General features: G+C 46.5%; 1 protein-coding gene across 1 annotated transcript; it reads left to right on the forward strand.

Moving 5' to 3' along the window:
* The first annotated feature begins 2910 nt into the window (after positions 1-2910).
* cdk9 (cyclin-dependent kinase 9 (CDC2-related kinase)) lies at positions 2911-6289 on the forward strand. The gene is made up of 8 exons (XM_003965048.3): positions 2911-3063; positions 3194-3307; positions 3445-3526; positions 4009-4099; positions 4177-4343; positions 4560-4731; positions 5067-5215; positions 5284-6289. The coding sequence occupies exons 1-8, from the start codon at positions 3023-3025 to the stop codon at positions 5644-5646; spliced, it is 1179 nt and encodes a 392-aa protein (XP_003965097.1). The 5' UTR covers positions 2911-3022; the 3' UTR covers positions 5647-6289.
* Positions 6290-15355: the final 9066 nt, after the last annotated feature.

The raw sequence follows: 15355 nt of genomic DNA on the forward strand, positions 1-15355 counted from the left end.
GCCCCCTCCTTTTTTATGTTTTAACATATATTATGGCACATATTGGATTGTACTGATATAATTGTGTCTCCTCAGTGCTGACAGATGATGATATCCTGGAGTTGCAGAGTATTGGCCCGGATGAACAGTGATATGGAGGAACAGATCGCTTTGTTTGATTAAGCACTCAGGGATCTGTCACCATATGAACTGCAAATGAAATGTGGGGACATTTTCACATTTGGAAATACTTTCCCCCAGATTGCTGGGCAGATGTTACCTGGGGACTAACTGTCTCCAAATGAGTTTCACTGACCATTAGCCACCCTAAGCACTCAATAAGCTAATAGAGTGGCTGTGATTTGGAGCCAATAGAACCTAGCAAAGGTAAAATGAGAGGCCCAACTTGCTGCAGCACAAATCTCCTGGATGGATTTCCCTTTGAAAAGGGCCCACAACTGGAAAAGGCCTGTGGAAGAAAGTGAATGCAGTCCACCTTCCCCAAGCGGTTCTATGCTCAGGACATAAAAAGCAAGTTATTCTTCCTGAAATTCATGGTGTTTGTCAATTTTCATTTGAGGAGAATAGCAGGGGATAGAAAAAATAACAGGTCAATTGAATAGCATGGCCTTAACACTTCAGACATACAAGCGAGGTTGGATTGGCCCTAGGGTCACCCCGGTGTTCCCTGTAGAGAACCTCTACATGTTAATCTGATGTGTCATGGCCACTTGGCTCAGAATGACAACATAAAAGGGGAGACCACGCATGTTTTAAAAGATTTTAACAAAATGGGATTTATTTAATAACTAAAGTGCAAAGTCAGGTGAACTGAAGAATGTAATGCAGTATCAGCAAGGGGAAAGAGTAAAGTGCAAAAAGGTCTAACGAAATTCCAAACAAAGGGGGAAGCCAACGAGGCTTTAGCAACGAGACTGGCACTCTCAAGTTGACCCTCGCTCCGATCAGCTCCAGACAGCTCTACCTGCAGGCCATACACAACACAAGACCAAGCGCAGCCAAAAACACCATTTCCAAATATTGACCCAGACGTGAGGCCACCTAGTGGGCCGTCACAGATGCAAATGACAATAACAAAGCTATCTTTAAAGTCACCATTTTCAAGTGAGTCTGATCCAATGGTTCAAAAGGTGTAACCAAAAGACTATACAACATAGTGGGAAGGTCCCAGGATGATGTCGGTGTTTTAGAAACTGGGAGTTTACAGCATGTGCCCTTCATTGGTTGGACACTGAGGTCGTGGAGGAGTACAAATACCTGGGTGTTCATCTCAACAATAAACTGGATTGAACTCATAACACAGACATACAAGTAGGGCCAAAGTCGTCTTCATCTGTTGAGGAGACTGAGGTCATTTGGAGTGTGCAGGACACTGCTGAGGACTTTTTATGACTCTGTGGTGGCATCGGTGATCTTCTACGCTGTGGTCTGCTGGAGCTGTGGGAGCTCAGAGAGGGACAGGAAGAGACTCAACAAACTGGTCAGAAGAGCTGACTCACTCCTGGACTGCTCTCTGGACTCCATTGAGGAGGTGGGTGAGAGGAGGATGTTAGCCAAGCTGACATCAATTCTGGACACCCCCTCTCACCCCCTACACGAGACTGTGGGGGCCTTAAGCAGCTCCTTCAGCAGCAGACTGTTACACCCACGATATAAAAGGGAACGTTAGCGCAGGTCATTTATCCCAACTGCAGTCAGATTGTACAACATTCACAACTCTTAATGTAGCACCTATAACCCAAGGTTGGCATGTTTCTCTGCACTAACTAATCATCCTACCTCTGGAATGTCTTATTTGCACATCTTATTTGCACCTTCATTGTTCTTCATACTGTCTGACATTCCTTCTGTACATAATATTTAATTTCTGTATATACTGTACAATGTACATAGTAATGTACATAATATAAGAGTCTTTTTTTTTCTTTTAGTACTATTCTGTATTGTACACCACGGGCTACCGCTGTAACGTGTAATTTCCCCGATGTGGGATCAATAAAGTTTTTTATCCTTATCCTCATCCTTATAAAGTGGCAAGGTATGCTGCCACATGTCCTTCCCCTCAAGACCAACATGGCATGCAGAGGTAACTGCCAGGTATACTTAGATGGTGAAAAAAATCCTTTATCTTGTCCACGTCTCCTGTAAGAAAGCCAGGATTATAGACAGAACACTGGAAGGAGATTTTCTGCATGTCGGAACATCACTTTTCAAACACTGGCAATTTCCTCTTATAAAGCGACCTTACTGAGGGGCTCCAGCATGTTGAATAGCCTCAATAGTCTTCTTAAGTTGAATCACTCAGCACATAGGCCAAGCCAGAACATACAGATCCAGCCTCTCTGGGTTGAAAGGAAATATCTCTCCCTGCCCCTGAGACAGCAGGTCCCTGTGTATTGCCAGAGGCCATCGTTCCTGGTACAGGAGCTGGGTATAAGAAGTCAGACCAGCTAAAGTACCAGTGTCAGATTCCAGTAGGGCACTGGTCGGCATTAAACATGACCAGTCAGTGGAGAGAGCACATATGCTGCAAGGAATAAAGAGAACAGGGGTAGAGGCCAACTTCATTTGGGTCACAGCCCATATAGGAGTTGAGAGCAATGACCTGGCGGAGAGGTGGCAAGAGTGCAACAAGAAAAGAACAAATATCAATGGTTGTAACATTGAATAGAGCTGAGATTAAAAGTATAGATGAGTCAGAGATGAAGAAGTAGCAAAAGCATTGGGGAAAAAGAGAGTAAAGGTCAACGCTTTAATATACAAAGAATGGTGGAGTAAATACAGTAAACCATAAGGGCAACATGGAATATCACACCATTTCAGGCTTTTAGGCTGTTAAATGAAATAAAATTCCAGACCAGAAGGTGGCGGTAAATCTCACGTACGTTGTTTGCCAACCGCCGAAAAGGGACAGAAGAAGAACTAGAAGAGCAGAAGAAGAAGAACAAGCAGACGAAGTAGCAGAACCACCGCTACCAGTCGGTGGTTCTGCTCTTTTAAGTTACACAACGGGAAAACAAAGATGCAGCGAGAGAAAAGTAGCAACGCCGGTGGGGCTGAAAAGTAAGAAATAATATATCTACACCTTTGTTGGGCATTTTGGCGTTAAGCTGTGGAAATCGGACGAAAATAATTAGGCATTGCACGCGTCCAAGCGTAAAATGCTCTAACGTCTTTGAAATGTGTTCTTCAGGCCCGACCGGGAGGCCGCCATAATGTCGAAATACTACGACGGAGTCGAATTCCCTTTCTGTGACGAGTTCTCTAAATATGAAAAGATGGCTAAAATAGGACAGGGGACGTTCGGGTGAGTAGCACAAGTGTTCTCTGGGAGGGAGAGTCGGTGATGTGATGTGCTAACATTGCTGCGCTGCTAGCTACCTCACGCAGCTAACCTTGTTTACATCCCAAATGTTGGTGAGATCTCCTGCTTTCTCCTTCCAGGGAGGTTTTCAAAGCAAAGCACAGACAGACCGGGAAGAAGGTGGCCCTGAAAAAGGTTTTGATGGAAAATGAGAAAGAAGGGGTGAGGAATGTCGATCTGAATTAGCACGTTTTACTTTGCGGTGTTTCATGTGTGCACACGAGTTGGGTGGACAGGTTTGCTCGCCCCAGTGCTGCTCAGTAGCAGCCTGCGAGCGTCAAACTTTGGAACGCTGGTGCTGTTGTCTGCTGTCTAAAGATGCGTCTTAGTTCTACAGCAGTTAACAGGCAGCCAGGCATCTAAACAGACGTTAATCCCAGAAACAGGTGGATCAGAAAGTTCCACTGCTGAACCCACCTGCTTCAGTAAAACAGGCTTCAGACCTCCCCTCTCTAGTTTCAGCACTGTCGTTTCTTCTGTCAATACTTTCATCGGGGTAAATGTAGACCTGTAGAAGAAGGTTCTGTCTGCTCCTAAGTTTCTGGATGAGATTGCCTGATTTAAAATGATCTCTAATATCTGTCTGAAGAAGATTTTTACTTTTATTTTCAAGAAATGAGCAGAAGCATGTTGTGTGTGTTCAGTTCCCCATCACGGCTCTGAGAGAGATCAAGATCCTACAGCTGCTCAAACATGAGAACGTGGTCAACCTGATAGAGATCTGCAGAACCAAAGGTTGGTCCAGCAAATACACGTGTCACCAGATGAAGCTTGTGCCGGTTGGTTGCTCATTGCCTCTCACTGCTTTGAAGCCACACTGTACAATCGCTACAAGGGCAGCATCTACCTGGTGTTTGACTTCTGTGAGCACGACCTGGCCGGTCTCTTGAGCAATTCTAATGTCAAGTTCACCCTGGCGGAGATCAAGAAGGTCATGCAGATGCTGCTCAACGGCTTGTACTACATCCACAGAAACAAGGTGCAGCTTCAGCCTTACGTCTCACCCTTACACCATCCCTTTAGATCAACCTGTTGCTTGTGTGGGTTGATGCCACTTGGTTCCCATGTTAATTTGCATTACAGTCAGCATATCTCAACATGGGTGTAATTTCATTCTTCTGGTGGCCAACCTGGGTTGAATGACTGGTTGGGCAGTATGGGAGCGTGATTGTAACGGTCGGTGCCTGTTGAACAGATTCTTCACAGAGACATGAAAGCAGCCAATGTGCTCATCACCAGAGACGGCGTGTTGAAGCTGGCTGACTTTGGACTGGCTCGAGCGTTCAGCCTGGCTAAAAACAGCCAGGGGAACCGCTACACCAACCGGGTGGTCACGCTGTGGTACCGACCTCCAGAGCTGCTGCTGGGTAAGAGCGCCACCGAGTGGTTGGACTGCTGCCTTCAGACTGACTGGAGAGCAGACCAGTAAACCCAGTCCCGTTTATTTCCCATAAAGTTCTTTTTAGAGCAGGTGAACCATCCACAGGTGGTCTTTAATGGGAAGGTGATGAGAGTATTCTTCAGTGTTTTAACATAAGGCAGCAAAAACAAATGTAAACAATGTGACGACTTTCCAACCAAACCCAACCTGCAGCTGTAATCAAGCAAAATGGTGATTGACGCGCTGATGTTTCCATGGCGACGCCGGCGCCTCTGTCACATGTCCACCACGTTGATGTCAGCTGGCGCGTCTCATTGCCAGGTGAGCGAGACTACGGCCCCCCTATCGACCTGTGGGGAGCCGGCTGCATCATGGCAGAGATGTGGACCCGGAGTCCCATCATGCAGGGCAACACCGAGCAGCACCAGCTGACTCTGATCAGCCAGCTCTGCGGTTCCATCACCACTGAGGTGAGCTCACGACCTCTCAGAAAGGAAGGCTACACCCGTCTGCTCTAACCCTCCCTTTGTGCTCTCAGGTGTGGCCTGGTGTGGATAAGTATGAACTCTATCAGAAGATGGAGCTGCCCAAAGGACAGAAGAGGAAGGTGAAGGATCGTCTGAAAGCCTACGTCAAAGATCCTTACGCCTTGGACCTGATAGATAAGCTGCTGGTACTAGACCCAGCACAGCGCACCGACAGCGACGACGCGCTCAATCATGACTTCTTCTGGACCGACCCCATGCCCTCAGACCTCAAGAACATGCTGTCCACCCACAACACGTCTATGTTTGAGTATCTGGCCCCGCCCAGGAGGAGGGGCCACATGCCCCAGCAACCCCCCAATCAGAACCGGAACCCTGCCACCACCAGCCAGACAGAGTTCGATCGGGTATTTTAGCCCCGGGGTTCTGATGGACACCGACGCCGTTTACGGGCTGTGGGGTCGATTGTACCAGGAGGATCGCTGCAGGTCCTGTTTCCACAGGAACGTCTGCAGCGGGCCTTCCTTTTTTAAAAGCTCTTTTGTATCATCAAACTCTAAAATTGTGCTTAAATTAAGGTTGTTGTTTTTTTTTTTGAAGAAAGGGACATTCCAGTAAATCTCATTTTTAAACCTGTTGTTTTAGCGGAGACAGTAGAAGAGTTCCTGGAGCTTCAGTCCTGCTTCCATGTTGACCAAAATACGCAACAGAATCAGCAAAAGCTCAAGTTATTGAAGCTGAACTTTCAATAAATTCATGTGTTTGATGTTGGAATACTGTTGGGAAAGGAGGCACCAGAGGGCAATTTAATAATGTGCAGTTTACTGAGGTGGTTTACAGATGTTGAGGAACCATCATGGTCAAACTCTGGAAAAGAAGATATTAAACATGCAGGTAATGTCAATGGTCCAGTTGTTGGAAATGCTGGCAGGAACAAATATCAGGTGCCTTTTGTGTTGTGGAGGTGTTCTGTGGACAAGGACAAGTGTCCCTGCTGAAGAAACCTTTCACCAATAAACAGGTTTTAGTTTCCTTAATAAAAGCTGTGGTAACATCAAACACCGAGTCATTACTGATTAGAGGACTTATTACTAATGAGTGAATTTTAGTTTCAAAGGCACAAAAAGCTTTGACGTTTTCTGTTTACACGCCCGGAAGTCACACGTCTGCACTACTGTTTGCACCCTGCAGGTGGCAGCATTCAAAAGGGAATCTCCTGTGAACTTCACACTCAAAAGTGACGCTAATATAACGAGAAACACGTGATCAAGCCAAGCAGCTCATTTCCCCTCATGCTGTGTTTTACACCCCTCATGCGAAATATAGGCGGGAGAGAGACAAGGTTACAAAATGACAAATGCTTTGATCACACTTTGGTCTTTGGAAGAAAAAAAGGCTTAAATTGTTCAGGAATTCAGAGCATCATCAGAGTGTAATGGAATTTTCCCTGGTCCATTATCAACAGAACAGTGCAACATCCACACAACAAAACCATCCAGTAGCTTTTGTCTCAGTGGTTCAGAGATCATTTATGGATGGAGTAAATCCCAACATTTAAGGTGTTGAATGTCTTCCCACTTCTTAATTTAGTTGGCCTTGGCCCTCAAACATACAAGAACAGACCCCCCTGCAACACACACACAGACACACACACAGACACACACATGCGTGCAGGAGGCCCTCATGAATATTTATGCTGTCCCCTGATCTGAATACATTTATGTAGAATCACCTCAGGCTCATCGTTTCATTGTTGTCAAACAGATTCAGCCAGATGATGGATTACTGCTCGAGTTCTAGTTCCTGCTGCACTTCTGCTGTGTGTGTGTGTGTGTGTGTGTGTGTGTGTGTGTGTGTGTGTGTGCACAGCAGGTAAGTAGCTTCTCTCCGGTCATTGATGATGATGAGAACATCTCAGATAATTTAGGCAGCTCTGTCAGACAGATGGCCCTCTGACTGCAGCTGCTTGTGTTGTCATGGAAACATCAGCATCCCAGTAGGAGCAGTGATGATCTGTATGATTGTGAGGTCAGTATGAACAAGGTGTGGGAGGATGTGAAGGTCTGATTCCATCACATGTCACCTGTTTCCCCCTGAGGTTGACTCCTGCTCAACAGGCTTCCACTCAGGTTCTGGTTCAGAGGTCACACAGGTCGGACCAGGTGAGGCTGGTCTCAGGGGACGTCACCAGTCCTGGGTCAGCTTAAAGAACTGTTCAGAGTTCCCTCCATATATTAACGGACTGCTTCTATCAGTCACGCAGCACGTTTGTCGCTTCATCTCAAGAGGAAGAGAGGAAGCATCACTTTCTTCCACCTCTCTGGGCTCATTTTCCTCCTCCGTCATCACTTCTTCCAGCCAGAGGCAGTCGCGGCTGAAGGCGTCCGGAGTGCAGGGCGGCTCACACCAGAGGGGTCCTGTCACTCACTGGAGGCGGCCATATGTGAGCCTGCTCAAGCTCTGGACCAACTCTGCCACAGGACATTAGAGAAGCAGCAGGGCAGCGTCACAGCAGCTCCATGATGGATTAACCAGAAGACACGAACACACACACACACACACACACACACACACACACACACACAGAGTGATGTGAGGTGAGGTGGTGATAGAGCCCCCTGCAGACGCGAGGCTGTAATTGCATTAGCAGCACAGTGGGGGGATGATGAGCTCGACTGGCTGAGATGGAAGCAGCAGCTCTTGTGATGCAGGAGCTGATGAGATGATGCAGAATGTTTCTGTGGGACAAGAGATGTACTGAAAGCACAGCAGTAGTAGCAGCTGTAGTAGGAGTAGTAGTAGGAGTAGGAGTAGGAGTAGGAGTAGGAGTAGGAGTAGTAGGAGTAGTAGTTGAAGTAGTAGTAGGAGTAGGAGTAGTAGGAGTAGTAGTTGAAGTAATAGTAGGAGTAGTAGTAGTAGTAGGAGTAGGAGTAGGAGTAGTAGTAGGAGTAGGAGTAGGAGTAGGTGTAGGAGTAGGAGTAGGAGTAGGAGTAGGAGTAGGAGTAGGAGTAGGAGTAGGAGTAGTAGGAGTAGGAATAGGAGTAGTAGTTGAAGTAGTAGTAGGAGTAGTAGTAGCAGCAGTAGTAGTAACATTAGTAATAGTAGTAACAGTAGTAGTAGTAGTAGTAACAGTAGTAGGAGTAGTAGTAGTAGCAGCAGCAGTAGTAGTAACATTAGTAATAGTAGTAACAGTAGCAGTAGTAGCAGCTGTAGTAGTAGTAGTAGTTGTAGTAGTAGTAGTAGTTGTAGGAGTAGTAGCAGTAGTAGTAGTAGCAGTAGTAGTAGTAACATTACTAATAGTAGTAACAGTAGTAGTAGTAACAGTAGCAGTAGTAGCAGCAGCAGTAGTAGTAACAGTAGTAGTAGTAGTAGTAACAGTAGTAGTAATAGTAGTAACAGTAGTAGTAGTAGTAGTAGTAGTAACAGTAGTAGTAGTAACAGTAGTAGTAGTAACAGTAGTAGTAGTAGTAGTAGTAGTAGTAGTAGTAACATTAGTAAGAGTAGTAACAGTAGTAGCAGTAGTAGTAACAGTAGTAGCAGTAGTAGTAACAGTAGTAGCAGTAGTAGCAGTAGTAGTAGTAACAGTAGTAGCAGTAGTAGTAGTAACAGTAGTAGCAGCAGCAGCAGCAGCAGTGGTAGTAGTAATATTAGTAATAGTAGTAACAGTAGTAGTAGTAGTAGTAACATTAGTAATAGTAGTAACAGTAGTAGTAGTAGTAGCACGTGTGGCCAGGGAAGTCCACAGGTGACGTCCGTCAGAGACTCTCTCTGACTGTTAATATCAGGTTAAAAAGTCTGTCTCACTCAGGTGAAATCAGCAGATTTGGCACTTTTCTAGATTAAACCCACATTGTGTCAGAGATTAAGGCTGTAAAGGAAATTTTATTTGCTCTTTTTCTGTTTGGTGCATTGACCCTCAGGATATTTCAACATTCGCGTGATGTCTCGGGAACTTTATCATTTTCTAAAGAGCAGCTAGATGGCTGATCTCTATCAGAGATCATCGGGTCTTCTTCACAGCTCTTGCATGTTCCTCATCATCTCTTCTTTTACGGGATAAGCTGAATCGCGTGTCCTCGGGAGGCCACCATGAATGAATATCTTAAGATAAAATAGCTCTTTGATGCGTCTCGGGGAAGGAAAGGGAAATGTCAGAGCAGATGTCTATCAGAGGCCCTCACTGCTGCCACCAGAACCCTTTTCATGCCAAGGAAACATTCAGCTCCATAATAACCTTTCTGTGCTGCTTAAACAGCAGATGTGTTCTGTGAGTAATGATGATTTTATGGTATCTGGAATTCAAATTGTCCAAGTCAGAAGAACCGAATCGGATCTGCCGTACTGTCTGAACTTTCAGCCAAGACCAGACGAACCAGACGAAGGCCGTTCAGATGCCAGAACTATTCAAAGGAGGGACATGGTTGAGCTGGTCCAGACCTGCAGGAACTAACAGACAGAGAGTGGAGGTCCTCCACAGATCTACTGGAGAGCAGGACATGGACAGGATGCATCCCTGCAGCAGATCCTGGAGAAGATGGAACAGCAGAAGGTCAAATGGGACATTTCATCTCCGTGGACCTTCCCCATCACTGATAATCCAGATATGCCTCATCATCATTAACATTAGACTGAAGGGCACTGATGGAAACAGTGATCCACTTCACCATGTTCAGACATCCTGAGGCTCAGATGCCGGCTGCTCCGCCACTTCCTGTTTTGATCCAGATAACCGGAGTCTTTGTAGCTCTGAGGTCTCCAGAGTCAGGGGCTGCTCGGTATCAGGCGGAAGACCAACAACTGCAGAAGCACCTTATCAAGTGACCTTTACTCATCCCACACAGCAACTCACAGGACCAACAGGAGTTCCTCCTCCTGACACGCATGTCTTCACGGCTCATAGACATTTGTATTCGTGACACATAAACGAAACAGTGGACAGAGAACTTATCAGCACCCTTCTCCAAAAAATCGTCACATGTCTACTACATCATCCATCCATCCATCCATCCATCCATCCATCCATCCACCCATCCATCCATCCATCCATCCATCCATCCATCCATCCATCCATCCATCCATCCATCCATCCACCCATCCATCCATCCATCCATCCATCCATCCATCCATCCATCTTCTGCGTTATCGAGGTCCAGGATGGGGAGCAGCAGTCTTTGCTGGAGCACCCAGACTCCAAGGAGACTCCACCAAGTTGCTGCACACTTGGCCTGCCGATACCTGTCAGCTGCCTCAGGAGTCACCTGAGCCTGATGGGACCTTGGTTTGGTGGCCAACAAGGGATCTGTTGAAAGCTCTCCCTGAGGTGGGAGTTATAGACCTCTTTGATGGAGGTTTTGTCCAGACTTTCCCATAATATGTCAGTTGAAGCACCACCGGGTGGTGATCAGCTTAGAGCTCATTCGCTCTCTTTACCCAAGTGTCCAAAACATATGGCCTAAATGCAGATGACACAACCACAAAGCCGATCATTGACCTCCAGTCTAGGGCGTCCTGATGCCAAGTGCAATGATGGACACCCTTATGCTTGAACAAGGAGCTTGGGATTGACAAACTGTGACTAGCATAGAAGTCCAGTAATAAAGCCCCACTTGGGTTCAGATCGGGAAGGCCATTCCTCCCAGTCACGTCCTACTGTCACTGCCCACGAGAGTGTTGAAGTCCTCCAGTAGGACTTTGTAGTCCCCAGTCTGGGACTAGTTCAGTTCCAGCACCCCTCCCAGGGCCTCCAAAGGCCGTCTGCACTGCATTGCCGCTCGGTCTGTAACCCAAAACAACCTGCACACCTGCTCAGACTATTTTCCCCAGCAAGGTGGCATTCCAGAGTCCAAGGATTGAATCGCCTAGGACCACCACCCAAATCATACCGGCTCCTTCTGAACCCTCCTGCGAGTGATGAGTCTATGGGAGGGTCAGCCGATGTTGCTCATTTGGGCTGCACCACTGGGAGCCCCAACCTCAGGTCTGGCTCCAGGGTGGGGCCCCAGTGTCGCCAGTCCATGCAATGCTAACTGCCTTGTTGCATCATTATTCATATGGGGTTTGGAGCTACAATCCGTCTGACCCATCACCTAGGACCTGTTTGCCTTGGGAGACATAACCAGGGGCTTTAAGTCCCTGAAAATATTGTTGTTAGGATCCTTTAGGTACTCAAACCCCTCCACCAATCCTAAGAATGATGACCTTCCCTCCTGTTAGCATGTTAGCAGTTCAAAAATTCAAACATTTTTAATTGTTATACAGAAAAGGATTGAGATGCCGTTTCTCTTCTCTCAAACATAAAAACAGCAATCAACAGAATAAATAAATAAACCCAGAGAAAAACACACTGACTCTAGAAGAGCACAGTTCAGAAGAGTCGAGTCCAAAATGGTTATTCCCCCAAAACAGCCAAAGGAAGTACTGAAAACCAGTGCTTGTGTCTCACCTTTTATACCCTAAAACATGCGCGTGAGCGTTAGGAGTTCTCCCGAGTCCCCCTCCCCTTCCGTTTCCTGTCAGTCCTCTGTGTGTCCATCTCCAGGCTGGGCGGGGCTGCTTCCTGGTTCACGCCCATCATACCAATTACACACCTGCCTCCTGCTTTAAAGGACTGGTTCACACTCCCATCACCAACCAGTTTGGTGTTTACCTCTCTGTGGTAACGGCTCGGCTCAGGACTTTTGTGACTTGTCTGTTCGGTTGTTCCTGTTCTCCTGCTCATGCTGCCTGTACTGCAGGTCTCCAACTCTGATCCTGGTCTCACCCAGCCTGCTCCAACTTCACCATGGACACTTTCTGGTCTTTGTCTCCCTTGCCAGTGGATGGTTACAGCGGATTAAGTCATGTGTGTGTGTGTGTGTGTGTGTGTGTGTGTGTGTGTGTGTGTGTGTGTGCGTGACTGACTGACTGACTGACATCAATGTTTAAAGAAATAAGAGTCGGGTAAATTAAAGCACGATGGAAGATAGTCGGGAACACAAATCTGTTAATGAAACTTTGCAGACTACATGCAGACGCGTCTCCTATATTAACCCAAGTCATTGAAGTTAATGTGACAGCCAGCACGCGTTTTCTACTGGGTGCAGGGTGATTACACAGATACTTAAATCAGATACTTCAAGCTGAGGAGAAAAAAACATGTTTCATTCACACAGTGCAAAATTCCGCAGCACATGACGTGATGGCAGCAGCTCTGTGTGCAACAAGAGCAACGTTTATGTGCCAAGAGGTCATAAGGGTCTCAGTCAGAGGCTGCAATAGCTGAGGTGATTCCATGTATGTGCATATATGTGGATTATAGTCCAGGACAAGGGGGCCAAAGGGGGGTAGGTAGTGTAAGTGTATAGTGATCAGAGCCGCTACCGTCTTCATGAAGCCAGAAGGCTGTGATTTTAAGGGGTGGTAGGCGTGACCCACCATGTTGAGGAGGTACATTTGGGCCTTCTTGGCCAGTGACTTGCTGCTGATGGTCCAGGAGAGGTCCTCAGAAATGGGCATCTCCAGGAAGTAAAGAAGGTATTGGATCAGAAATTACCCTGCACTCTCTACTGTTCCCTAGTCTCACCATGCTTTCTGTGCTGAGGTTGGCGGTAACACCCACAAAACATTGACCACCCTTCAGTAACATCAGGCTTTGGTGTCTGTGCCTGTATGGTTGGTTATTATCCATGGAGAAGAGCCAGCTTATAGTTATCCTTCTCACTCCTGGAGCTGATGTCCAACGCTCTGTTTTCTCCCTGGTTGTGCCTTGACAATTGTTAGTGTTGAAGCAGGTTTTCGTTCCGAGTGTAGGAACCGAGGGAGGAACCTTGTTCCGCTGAGTGAGGAGGAACCAACCCGTGTTTAAATGACTTGACTCTTGTTTCTGTGACCAGGCACGTGGAGCCGCTCTGAGGTGGCCTTTATGGGGGGGGGGGGGGGGGGCATCCACCTTCGTGTGAACTAGGTAATAAACCACAACCTTTCAAATAAGACAACCAGAACTCAGGTTGTGGATTCTCAAGCAGCAGTCTTACAGCGAGACAGAGGTCTGACTGGAGGTCGTCTCCTCGGCACCTTCCACACGTTTGGTCCAAAAGCAACTGTGTGTGATGAGCGTAGCCCCCAGCTGCAGCTCCTGACTCTGACGCTGGTCCCAGCAGGGCCTCATTAAAACATTCCTAAACGTGCCCCCCTCATAAAACGTGTCTAATTAGGGTTTCGGGCCTCAACTTTGACTCAGGCTTGTGTGTCAGTTTAATGAGGCAATTAGGGCTGGAACTGATATTGTATCTGAGCCGTCAGGAGTCTGAAGGGGAAGCGGCTGTAGTGGTGGCTGTGGGGGCACTGGGAGGACAGGGTGTCGAGTTGCACACATGTTCGCACAGCCTTCAGAAAGGAGCAGCTGTAAAATCACGATAATAAATGTATATTTCAAACAGGAAACAGCTGCTTGTTCCTCTGTTTGAGAGAACTGTTTAGTCCGATATTTAAATGCTATATAAAATGTGGGTTTTCGCTCTCGTACATGTTTAGGATTTAAGTGCAGAAAATGTCCAGTGAGACATCAAAGCTAAACTTGAGTGGGTAAAAAGATAAATAGGCCCTCAATATGTCATATGTAAAATTCATTTCATACAAGTCACAGATGAAGAAATTCTTTAGACAATGTTAGCACCTGTGGCTAACATTAGCATCTGTGGCTAACAAAAGGCTGCCAGACCAGCATCAAGGTTCTCAGACCACTGACTCAGGACCAGTTCCACGGAACCATGTCCAAACTGTGAGAGACCGACCTCACAGCGGGCGTCAACGGCTAACAAGTCCAGGACGATACAAAAAAGGATCCTTATATTTGATGAGAAACACAAGTTGCTGGATCCGTTAACGCTGGATCGGTTGTAGCTCTAGATTTAGTCTTTCTAAATGAAAATAGCACTTTAACAGATCCCAGTACTCTATTTTTATCCCACTTAAACAGGTGTTCCTCTGCATGTGTGACAGAAGCAAATCTTCTGTTTTCCGGCTGTTTTTGCTGTAATCCTCAGTCCTGTTTATTGGTTTACAGATTTAATTAGCTGGATGCAGCTCCCGCTGTTATGAAAGCAGAGAGGGGGAGAATGTTGCCAGCACTACAGGACTTTTTAATTACAACTCTCCATCCCTGCTTGCTGACGTCTGGGGAACCAGTTAATTAAAATCCTCATTATTTTACTTTTAATTAGTCCCCCCGCTTTTGTTTCCCTGCACCATATGGCAATGTTCTGTGGTCAAATCAACATAATTGAGCTAATTAAGTTGATGAGTTTAATTATTTAAGGTCTTCTGATTGGATGACGTTGCCGCCCCTCCCCCGTCTGCTGGTGTCTCAGATCAAATCTTCCTCAGAGATTCAGAGAAACCAGCGACTCTTCATCTTGTCTGAGCTCCATTATTGCAGGTCATGTGGTCAGAAGTGGCCAATCTGGAGTCTGAAGTTTTGTAGGACGACTGTGGAGACGACTCGCTGACCGGGAATTCTCCACCAATCAGTCAGAAATTCCAGCCTCTCTTAAACAGCCTGGACTCTTTCACTACAGTTTTCCTGGTTCTTTATGGTGTAACATTAAATAGAACATCTCAGCGAGCCTCAGGAGCCCCTGAGCTGAGAGCATGATGCTCACAGATTGCTGCAAAGCCACCAGTGAAACATTTATACGGTCACATTTATACACAAAGTCGTGACCTTTAGACAAAATCAGCCGCAGCCACACAAGCCAGATGTGACGAAGAGGTTTGGACGTGTTTTAGTGCTGACGGGAATCGATTCTCTGCTTCATGTCTGTGATCCTGACGAGCATAAGACAAACTCATTAATTCATGCAAATGACTTTCGTTGCAATCATCTCCATGTCTGGATGAGGAAAAGGGGGAGTAAAACTAATCAAGTCTCATCTGCATCTCATTAATTAGCCTGAAGAAGGATTCAAGAGGCAATTAGCAAGAGCGAAGACACAGGAGGAGCTTAGAAACACATCCAACGTCCACCCTTCCTCTGTGGAAACAACAGGGTGGAATCATTACTCTCACCATGGTGGACCTTCTTGGACCATGTTGGATCTTCAGCAGCATTTCAGGATTTCAGGGTTGGGAGGGAAACACAAACCAGCG

This window comes from Takifugu rubripes, chromosome 6, assembly GCF_901000725.2.
Source record: "Takifugu rubripes chromosome 6, fTakRub1.2, whole genome shotgun sequence".
NCBI lineage: Eukaryota > Metazoa > Chordata > Actinopteri > Tetraodontiformes > Tetraodontidae > Takifugu > Takifugu rubripes.